General features: G+C 39.6%; 2 protein-coding genes across 4 annotated transcripts; both read right to left on the reverse strand.

Annotated features, from left to right (window-relative positions):
- Positions 1–3,174: 3,174 nt before the first annotated feature.
- Positions 3,175–4,676, reverse strand: LOC149924816 (uncharacterized). The gene is made up of 2 exons (XM_090160422.1): positions 4,537–4,676; positions 3,175–4,133 (listed from the first exon to the last, which is right to left on the reverse strand). The coding sequence occupies exon 2, from the start codon at positions 4,116–4,118 to the stop codon at positions 3,381–3,383; it is 738 nt and encodes a 245-aa protein (XP_090016548.1). The 5' UTR covers positions 4,119–4,133; positions 4,537–4,676; the 3' UTR covers positions 3,175–3,380.
- A 449-nt stretch (positions 4,677–5,125) lies between these two features.
- Positions 5,126–7,176, reverse strand: LOC149924817 (uncharacterized). Of its 3 annotated transcripts, none has more exons than XM_090160374.1 (2): positions 7,027–7,176; positions 5,126–6,124 (listed from the first exon to the last, which is right to left on the reverse strand). In XM_090160374.1, exon 2 carries the CDS (start codon positions 6,120–6,122, stop codon positions 5,388–5,390), a length of 735 nt encoding a protein of 244 aa, XP_090016500.1. In that variant the 5' UTR covers positions 6,123–6,124; positions 7,027–7,176; the 3' UTR covers positions 5,126–5,387. The 3 variants fall into 3 exon arrangements, with proteins under 3 accessions (XP_090016500.1, XP_090016502.1, XP_090016501.1); XM_090160376.1 differs by lacking the exon at positions 7,027–7,176 and adding an exon at positions 6,197–6,636; XM_090160375.1 differs by lacking the exon at positions 7,027–7,176 and adding an exon at positions 6,193–6,635.
- Between the last annotated feature and the right edge of the window lie 4,096 nt (positions 7,177–11,272).

The raw sequence follows: 11,272 nt of genomic DNA on the forward strand, positions 1-11,272 counted from the left end.
CAGGGCGGTGGCGAACCCGACCACGCAGATGATGAAGGCGTGGTTGAAGCTGTTTCGAACGATATCGAAGTAGAGCATGGTCAACAGGAAAATGGACATCCCCAGAACGATGGTGACCATAATTAAGAGGAACCCTTTGTCGCACCAAATGGATTCGATCTCTTTGCGCCTCCGTTGTCTTTCCTCGTTGATTAGGAGTCCTCCGGGTGTGCTGTCAGTTGTCACGGCCTGCAATTACAAAATTTTATTAATTAGGTTTACTCGGCAAAAAAAGTTAACTCGTTGCGTACCATTTTTCTAATGGTTTCTGTCTCGTCTAATGGTTCCGTCTCGTCTAATGGTTCCGTCTCTTCTAATGGTTCCGTCTCTTCTAATGGTTCCGTCTCGTTCGATTCCGAGCTCGCTTCTAAGTCTAATTTGGCTACTGGACCCCCGAGCTATAGTTCGAGTGCAGAAAGTTTCGAGATGTTTTTTTTCTTTTGGAATGATAACAATCTCGACTTGATTTTGTAGCGCCAGTTTTAGCTAGTTCCTTATCGATGTGTCATATCGGTTCAAATCGCTGATTTCAAGGATGAAAATAATTGTAAACACTAGACCATTTTTTGAAGAACATTTAACCCATTCGTTTACCCTTTCTAGCGTCCACATTTCGTGGAAAAAAACTAGGAATTTGATTATTTGTATTTGGAACTTAACTCCTTGAAAAGCGTGGTTGGATCTTGATTTTAAGTAGGTTTTAGATAAATTTGTTATTTTTAAACAATAACATTGCATTGTAGACTAATACTCTGGCGTAGATAAATATCATTTTGTTGATTTGGGGAAAACATTCTAAAGGCTCACCCTCTTGGTTCAAATATCTTTTTGGCATCCCCCTCGTAACCCCTCTATTGATAACAACGGTCAGCTCGCTCTCCCAACCTCTATGTCCAAGGTTTAAATTAGACATTGCAAGCGCTGTCAAAATTGTCAGCTGTTACAATGCACTAGAGAACCGCGAATTCTGCCCTGCGTTTCAGAACGCATTATCTCCAAAAAGGGTATTTCGAGATAAATCGATTTCTTTTAATTATGAAAAATAACAATAAAACAGTATTTAGGTAACTGAAAACTAATTGTATGGGGATTCTTTTAGTCCGCAATCTAAATATGACAACGACTATCGCCAAAATTAAGTACATCTCAGAATAATTTGACATAATGCGTTTTGTATTTGGCTAAAACTCTTGGCGGAAAGTAACGGCCATTGTAAATGTTACCCTGAGAATGCAGCGGAAGAAATTAGAGCAGACGAAATTATAAGAAATGAAGACTCTAATTGGTTAATAACGACATAATGCGTTTCTGCAAATTTCCGACGTTCGTTAAGCCGTTTCTGCATAGTATTTTCAAAACTTATCGATTTTAATGCGTTTTTGCATTTCCACATCTCGGAAAATAGCACCCTAATATTAGTATGAGTTGCATTCAAACTCAAAAAGTAAAAAATGGTCGATAATGCAGTTTTGAAATGTAAGGCAGAAGTCCGAATTACGAGGTGACCGTCACTATCATCTGGAGGATAACAATGGGGAAAACCTTAGACCAATAAAGAAGGGACACCTCACGTGTAGCTTCTTCCAACGCATTTTACCTGTGTGACACGTTGAAGCGACTAGCCAAATAAAGGGTGGGGGGGGGGGGGTTAATAACGGGGGTTTGAAGAGTCTTAACTTAGACAGCGCCACCTCTACGTAATATTTGAACTATTTTACCGGGCCACGTGACACTTAAAGAGCGCCATAATCCGATATTGCTCATTGAAAGCAATTTTTTCAGTGAAAGTCTTAAGTGCGTGGCGTCTTCACATATCGCCTTTGTTTATATTTTAAATAAGGTCAATTTGATTGTTTTTTGCTTATTTGGTTCAATATGAGTAATAAGTATTGTTAAGTTAAAACTTGTACTCGCGAGACGTTCCTTCTTTATTGGTCTAAGGGAAACAGAAAGATGTTTGAACCCCTTTGGATACTGGGGGATGAAATTTTCTGAAACTTGACCTTTAATTTTGTTAGTTTCGGTTTTCAAATATAAGTGGTCGCTCGAATAGATTTAGTCCCAATTTCGAACTGGTTTTTCTCATTTCTAATAATAAGGGGCTGTTCACAAATTACGTAACGTGGCCGGGGGGATGGGTTGTTCAAGCCTTACGAATTGTTTTTAATATCGGAAAATCACATTTTTATTACTTTCACAAACAGTCACAATTACTAGAAACATACGTATTTTCATTGAAGAGAATTTCATATGACCTTGAATTTGAGTTTCGTCTATTTCCTGACGCTGGATTTTAAAATGGACACTATTTACATCCCTCATATGTGTTTACGGAAAAGCGTAAATTATGCATGATAAAAATTTGTACCGGATCTTATTTGTATTGCCCCCCCCCCCCCTCAGCATATCAGTTGTTCGGCGCTATTATACAAGGGAGGGGGGGGGGGGGTTCGATTTTAATGACGTAATTTAGGAGTAGGGGTCTTTATATTTGTTACTCTTTGCAGGGTTGGACGTAAGGATATTTTTTTAGTAGTCAGCCTGACTAGTGAGCCTCATATCTTAATTTATTTTAGTAGTCACTGTCTAGTGGGGGTAAAAGGGGGGTATAAAAACAAGAAGGACAACCAGAATTTTGCTTTACATGATGTGTTTTTTTTAAATAAAATGGGATTGATGAATGATGAATTTATGATACGCCATATTCGACATTATTTATGAATATTTAGGTAAATTTTTCACTAGTCAAATTGACTAGTGAGCCCCCAGATTTCGATTAATTTTAGAAGTCAGACCATTTATTTAAGTAGTCAAATGCCGTGGCTAATACCTAATGTCCAACCCTGACTCTTTGTTACGATTTTTTCCGTTACATAATTTGTGAACAGCCCCTAAAGAAATATAATTATTTGTGAAATACATCTATTAATTTTAAGGTTTATGGCGCTAGTGCAATTGAAGAGGCCTTTGAGTATTTGTGACGTAATTTTGGGGAGGTGGTATTTGTTATTCTTTGGTATCGATAAGTTTTCTTAATTTACGAATATTTCCTAACTTTCCGAAGTGTTTTATATTTTTATAAGAAATAGTTTGTATTATTTCATGCTCTTACAATTTATAAAATAATTAAACCAGTTTTATAAAAATAATCCAATTTTATTACGATAGCGAAACTATATATATACATAATAATTTCCCAGTAACCGAATAAAATGATTTCTCTATTATTTAATACCGTTAAAAAGTCAGTCCTCGCGATAACCCGCGACATCCACGCAAATTGGAGAAAAAATACTAAGAATGCAAATACAACGGACAGTTGAAAGAATGAAAAGAATTCTTTAATTTATAGCGTGTGTCGGTACCGGTACCGTGGTTTCGTAGTAAGACGGTGGCGGAACTTCTTCCCAGTATCCCGGGGGCCTTTGGTACAGGCGCGGTACGGGCCCATTGGCGCCGTTTTCCGGGGGGTACACGAAGAGTCCCAAATCGGGAATGTCCATGTGTCGATGGGGGACGCTGCACTCGTAAGCGGCATTGTCGTGTCCGTGGAGTGGGCTGTGCTCGCGGGTCCTGGTTCGCCGCGAGATGACCTGCCTTTCGCCGATGATGGGGTCCCGTCCGTCGCTGCCTTCGAAGTAGACGGACTTGCAGGCTCGTCCGATGAGGATGGCCCCGATGACGAACAAGGAGAACCCGAGACCGAGGAAGATGGGCCCGATGGTGGCGTAGTTGCCCGATAGTTTCTGGTGGGTCACGGGGTCGACGGCTTCGCTGCCACTCAGCATGACGACGGCCGTGGCAACGAGGAAAGAGCCCGACACGAGGAAACCGCATAAGAAGCACGTGGACTTGGCAGCTGTCCTCCTTGAGATTTGTTGTTCTTGGGTTGGAGGAGAAGATTGCCCGCGCGATTCGATGTCGTCTCGAGAGTAGGCTGGTGGCGGGATTCCGCCGTTCTGGTACGAGTCGTTGACGCTCATCCCTCTGTTGGCGATGTCCGTTGAGCTGAGATTGAATTCCTTGGAGTCGGTGATTGTCGTGAGAGTCGAGGCGCTCGCTACCCCCGAAGTGTCCATCGTATTTGATTCAGTCTACGGAAACAATTTATTGTAAATAATGAGATCGAACAAATACTATTATCAGTAGATAGCGTCATATTTGTTTAGCGCCGGTTCAAAGCGTTTCAAAGAAAGTTTCCGCGCACTTTAGCCTTTGAAAAAGGTTACTCCTGCTAATCTTCAAAATTGCTTCGGGCCCTTTGGAAATAGACGGGTTTAGCGAGCGCCCAAAAAAGTGTATGGGAAACTGGTAGTCCGTGCAAACTGTACGCGCCAAGGTACGTCAACACTCTTCCAAGTTCCATCCTACACTCTTTCAAGCGCTTGCTAAAACCCTCCGCTAATTTAGTAGCTAAAGTGACGAAAGCATTTAGGAAAGCACCGTTTCCAAAATCTATTAATATATAATTATCTAGAAATGGAAATGGCGGCCTACCTATTTCTCCCTTTGCGCGTGGTGGAACGCTGGATACGCTACTCTTTACGATACTAGCTCGAAGTGATGGAACGCTCGCTTATCCGCTATCTATTTATACTCTTTTTTTTCGCGCAACCGGTAACCTTATCGAATCAGTTGGACGACCTCTGCTATTGAAAGAGTCTGCGATGTCCTCCATCGGCATCGAACGTCGTCGATTGCCGATAAGAGCCCCGCCAATCCCGTTATCTGATAATTGTCGCGTTTTACGCCATTACTACCGTTCCCCTTCTAGAAACTACGCATTAAGTTGTTAGAACAAACCGGTTCTTTGGGCCCCTTGACCAATGTCCTTTAACTTACGCCAACCATCGAGGACCGCTTCATCAAACGGGTCTAATCTTTATAGACACGAAGTTTTAGTTAAAGGAAATGTTCTTCGATTATACGGAAGCGTTATTTCGGAAGATGATAAGTTTTGTAGAACATGTAAATTTTCGTGTAAACACTCTAACCCTATTGATTTTTCTCAATGTAAAATTAATTTCGTTTTATCGCTCCCAAATATTAAATTGTAATATTTGTGAAAAATCAAAGGTTATCAAAGTAATTGAAGCGTAATTTATTTTACAATTAAATATTTACATATTTTACTTCATTTTTTATTAAAAAGGATTAAAACCAGTTAAATTAAAAATGACAAAATGAGTTAAATTAAAAATGACATTCCTTAAATCTTAGGTGTTGGAAATTTGCAACGCTTGTTTATAGCGAGTTTAGTATTTTAAATTATTTTATTTTCAAAGTTTGGCGCGTTAAAATATCGGTACACTTTAAATACTACGTAAAATGAATCAATGTCCTCGTTTTCAGTACTTCGTGTCTGATAAGTCGGGTTTCTCTTGGGTGTTATAAGGCGGTGGCCGTTCTAAGCCGGCCTGGTTGTAATTTTGCGCGGGATACGCCACGGAGCCCGGCGCCATGTTGGTTAGCGGTGGAGCGTTAGCCCCGGCGGCCCCGTAATAGGCTTGGTTTTGCTGCCCATAAAGGGTCTGGTTCTGTCCGGAGAGCACCGGGGCTGGACTGCTGACCGTCGTTGTAGTGATGGCGTGGTTTTCAGCTCGGCGTTTTTGCACGGTCCGGTACGCTACGATGATTCCAATCACTCCTCCGACCAGAAAAAGAATGCCAATCCCCAGGAAGACGGGCGCCAGAATTCGCAAGGGATTCCTGTAGAAGTACACTGTACTACCGCTCACGTCAATGTCGAAGGCGCTGGACTGGGCGTACATGATGACGGCCGAGATGATGAAGAAGATGCCGGACGAGACGAACCCGATCAGGCAGCGGCCGGCGATGACCACTCCGGCCACCGACGCTCCGGTGCTGACCCAAGATTGATTTTGAGGATAGACGGTGGTCCCCACGAAGGTACCAGGAGCCGGTGGTGGAGGGTAGTAACCCGCCGGTTGCGGCGCGTAGCCCTGTTGCGGGTAGGCGCTGTATGGAGGCGAAGTTGCTTGCTGCTGTCCATTTTCATTCGCTTCGGGTATATTCGATGTTGATTGAGGGTAGGCTGGGTTTTGACTGGTCTGAGTGGACATGGCTGTTATTTAAAAAAAAAAGCCATTTATTAACTTTTCTCGAATTGGTTTGGTACCCTAAATTATTTACCTACAGTAGCTTAGTTGTGGCGCCAGAGTTAGGCTATACTGGGGGCCCGCCAAACGATTTAAAGGTGCCCGGGAAGCACCTCCTCGATTTACGTTTTGGGGCCCAAAGCCAAACCACAGTCCCGTAACTAGCCGCCAAAACTCGGGGGTGCTCAATTTTTTTGGGGGTGCCAATGCTTTGATACTAAAAATCGTAATTTTTAACTCTCACTTCTGATAGTAGTAAATATACGGAAATTGGTTTTATTTTGATATTTTTTAAATTATTAATTTCAATTTCGTTGAAAACATAATATTTTATTAAAAATACAGGTAACCGATTTTATATGATATCGGGCGGGTTGGGGATTAATTGGGGGGTGCTGAGCAACCCCTGGCCCCCCTCCATATACGGGCCTACCAGACCATTTACTTACTGTAAAATTTTAAAAGACGGCCCACTTTTGATAAAAATATAGGCTTACACCTCTTACCATCCTGGCAGTAGCTTGAGGAATTACGCAATACCAATGGTAATGACGTAAATGTCAAATCTTACTAATTGTCGCTTAAAATGAACGTGGGAAATGAACCATCAACAGTCAATATCTGTCTGTTCAGTCAAAGTTTAACTCTTTAGAACGTATATTTGGCAACGACCCGTTTCGAACCCCACCTCCCCTCGCCCCACCTACAGGCCCATAAAAAATTGCTCGGATATTTTTTAACGTTACGTCTTACGCCCCTATTAATCATTGGGGCTTATTTTGTCCATTCTAATAAAATATAGGCGAACTTTATTTATACTGAACGGAAAGTTTCGATTTAAGAAATGTATTTGAAAAGCGCAACTCACTGTGTTTCGATTCGGTTTGATGGCGGCGATCCTGGCCGAGAACCTAACACGAATTATCGGGCGTCTTGAAGAGTCAAAGTCGAGACTTCGGTGTTCTATACATTTTATCGGCACCGTTACCATGCCTTCCGCACCTTATCACTCTGATAATCCCCACGTTACAAGGCCTACTATGGGAGGATGTTTTCAACTTTCTACCTCGCTCGTTGCATTTGCCGATAACGCGCGCGGGAAATACTTATCTCAGCTGCCGAATGCGTATAGAAATATCTTTTATTCCAGGTACATTTGGTTATTGCGTCAATTTCGAGATTCGAAGTTCCTTCTTTTGGGTGTAAAACCAGGACATCTAGCGTCGCGTCATTGTTGGGAAAAACCTTTGTCAGCTAGAGCTTTACTACCCGTTGAATCCTTTTCCTGACGTCATGTTTCAAACGAATTTCCAATTCGCTGTTTCCTCTGTACTTACCGGCTATCGTTTATAAGATTTCAACGAAATAATTAACATGAAATATTTCATCTTCATATAAAAATTACGATTGGTTTCGGCGTATTTTAGTGGCGAAATTATTTACATTTCATTAAATTGAAAGAGAGTCTCGGCTCCGACTCGTTTCGAATGTCGCTCAATAGATGTCACCAAAAATATAATCGAAACAAGTTAGTCAAATTACAATGGGTCTTGAAATTTAGTATCGCGCTATAGTAGCTTTTAATTATAATTAGTTTCTATACAGGGTGTCCACTAAAAAATGAACCAGGGTGAATATCTCTAATCAAATCGCGATAGTTTTTGGATGACCTTGAAGACATGGTTCAAGGTCATTGGAATTTTTAAACTAAAGATCCTCAATCCTGATGAGGATGTGTAGCAAATTTCAGTACTCTAACACGAGTATCTTTAGAGTTATCAGCTCCCGAACCTCGCTTTCGACACGTTATCAACTTAACGACCTTCTTGTGTTTCATCTAGCATTTCTCGGCTTCCTATTGGTCAAATCCGATCAGGTCAAAGCTATTTGTACTAAGAAAGTCACGTGGAACACGTTTCTAATGGGAACCAACTTTCTAACACTTTTGGTTCTCGAGTTAGGTTTTGGATGACCTTGAAGACAAATTTGGCAGGAAAATAAAAATAAAACTACTATACATTTTTAATTTCAATATATTGTTTTAATAGGTGAAACTATAAAGTCCAGGGGGGCTGAAAAGATGGAAGTCACGTCACTCACGTGACTTTGTGGAAACCTGCAGCGCCATCTATCCTTTTCTTTGGCTAATGGCTGTTTAAATTCTGATCGATTCATCTAAATTATCTAATTATTATTTATAACATCCAGTAATAGAAAGGTGGAAGTTAATTAGCTGTCTGCAGTATCTGGAAGGAATAATGTTTTCTTAACCGTCACACGGCCAACTATGAACACGAGTTACCGAATCGAAGTTGGCTGTGATATCGTAGTCACGTGATTTTGTTTTCCCATTTTAACAAGTTGGTTAAGACGAAATTTACTTTATAGTTTCGCCTATTACGGGGATATCTAGCTTTGTTGATTGCAAACCCTGTGAATATTTAATACTGAGGTCTGAATAACTTTGCGTCTAGTTTAAAAAAAAACATATTTAATAATAATAGTTCCACATCGAGGTAGCGGGGAAAATGGCCTAAATTTATTTTTCAGATCTGATGTATCATAACCTAACCTAATAAAAATTTCAATTTAGAGGCCGAAAAACCGCGTTTTTACAATAACTGCGGGAAGCACTAATAAGGAAACTATCCGAGGTGTTTCTCAAAAATAATTTGTGCCCCCTTAAAAATAGCATTGTGCCCCTAGAAAAATATCAAAGTAAGTAAACAATATCAATAAAAAATATCCTTTTCACATATTATATTAAGTTAAGTCCAACTGTTCAAACTATGTTATTTACTTTACAGTGTATATAAATTTAATTTATATCTATTTAAACCACTTATTCCAATGTCAAACGCCAGTGTGGCCCGTGCGGACCTATAAGCTCATTTTAAAGGGGAACGGCCAAGCTTTTCCAAATATGGCCTTATTTCCGTATCAAAAGATTAACAAGACGTTCAATATACTAACACGTACCGTTTTTGTCTTGAAAAAAAAAGCTTTTGGCCCAAAAAGTTGAAACGAAAAATAACGCCAGGTGTTTGGGTTTGAATTTTCGCCGCCATCTTAGGGGCTGCCGCCAGCGCCCCTAACTCCGTATGAGCGATTTGCGAACTATCCTAACTTTTAAAATCGCGCGATTTAGGCTTAGGTCTCTTATAACTGGAACGCGCCGCGCGTGCAAAACATATTTTTTGCGTCTTCAGCAGCGCGCGCTTTTACGTTATTTTTCTGTCTCACCGACTTCTCACCAGGTGTCGCGGCGGACGCGCGCTTTCCGATTTCCCGAAATTTCTTTATTTTATTAAAAATTAACCACTCAATATTTTTTGATGCGGTTTTCGCCATAAATTTTAGTTTTTAATGGGCTATAAGGCTATCTAACTGGTTAAAGCTTGACCGTTCCCCTTTAAAGTAGCAGGAATCCATAACGCTACTTGGAATGAATATTAGAGGTGTGCAAATACCATTTTTTGGGGATCGAATCGAATATCAAATATTTTTTTCAAAGCACGGCAAATACCAAATCGAATATTTATAACGTCAAATAATTTGGTCAAATATTTTTAGGGCAAAAATTTAGACCAGTTAACTGATCAAATACCAAATAGTATTTCGAATATCAAATTATTCGACGTATTTGGTTTTCAAATAGCCAAATAGTTTGCATATTTGTCAAAAAAAGTAATTGAAATCACTGTTCGTTTTACTTGAAAATAGTAAAATATTAAACCAAATACAGTATAGCCTAGAACAAAGTTCCCTGGTATGGCGAACTTTTTAAATCAGTGGTATAATGACGGGCCCGTCCTATAAGATGGTCTTTTAAATTTTTAATTTTACTTAGCCTTCTCTAATACTCTTAATAAAAAACACTGAAGGGGGTCCATTGTCTCAGGCTGCAGGCGGGCCCATAATTTTATATTACGCCACTGTGGTAAACTCTAACTTACCATTCAAATTAATTCTAATTGTTGTACTAAATGTCTTTATTTTCAACCTTCCTTCGAACAATTTTTTCGATTTGATCAAAATGAGTTAATCGTAACCTACAAAAATATAGTGCATATCAACTTATCAATTATCATACAGGACCAAGTCTTCTAGCGACTTTTAACCTTTGTAAACTACTAACTACAATTAAAATCAAAGGACATGCTACATACTTCATAATTTGCAAACACGTAATTAAAATTTCAAGTTTTTAAATATATTTAAAACGCGAGGGAGCAGATCTTTTGTTACAAATTAAAAAATTGCATTTATATTAATTTTAAATCAATAATTATCAATTTAGTTAACTCAAAAATTATAACCAGAAAAATCCATAAAGTTACTTACTTGTCTTACTTCAACTTTCCTCCCGGTTTTTAGTTTTGTTTTGGACTTGGTTTACGTTTTAGACTCAATTTTAGTTTTACATTGCTATTCTAGAAAATTCCATAACAAAAGAGAACACGCGAGTAATCTGACCAATAGGCGCTAGAATAAACAGCTTCTGCCTTTCGCTAAGAAGTTTTAATACAAACGGTATGGATAATGGACGTGCAAAGCTATTCTTTATATGGTCCTTGGCGCTGCGGCCTAAAGAGAGGTGCCAGTAATAAGGACTAGTTCGGAAATTTCACTACACTCTCCTGGGATGGCCTTGAACTTCAACAAATTAGAAAAAGAACCGTGGTTATTCGACCAGTTTGCAAACTATTTGAAAATACCAAATACTTTTTCCCTATCTTTTCGAATATTCGACTATTTGATCAAAAAATTCGATTATTCGCGAACTTTTCCAAGCGCTATTCGATTTGGTATTCGACCGAATTATTTGGTCAGACCAAATATTTTGCACACCCCTAATGAATATTTGCCCATATCCCCTGTAGTATTTTGTGGCGGAACATTATGGGCTGGGCCAAAAACGCTTATACGGCCTTAAATGACGTAAAATTCGGGACGTGAAAGCTCTCGCGTTTCATTCGTTATTAAAAAAACTATATACAGGTTTTTGTTAGTCGCCTGCTAGTTTCCAAAAAATGGCAGAACCTGCTGGGCCATCGGCATAGTTGATTTACATGTTTTTCCGCTATTAGTGTTCGCGATAGATGAGTCATTAA

The sequence above is a fragment of the Leiobunum rupestre genome, chromosome 10, assembly GCF_980474605.1.
Source record: "Leiobunum rupestre chromosome 10, qqLeiRupe1.1.hap1, whole genome shotgun sequence".
In the NCBI taxonomy this organism is placed as follows: Eukaryota; Metazoa; Arthropoda; class Arachnida; order Opiliones; family Sclerosomatidae; genus Leiobunum; species Leiobunum rupestre.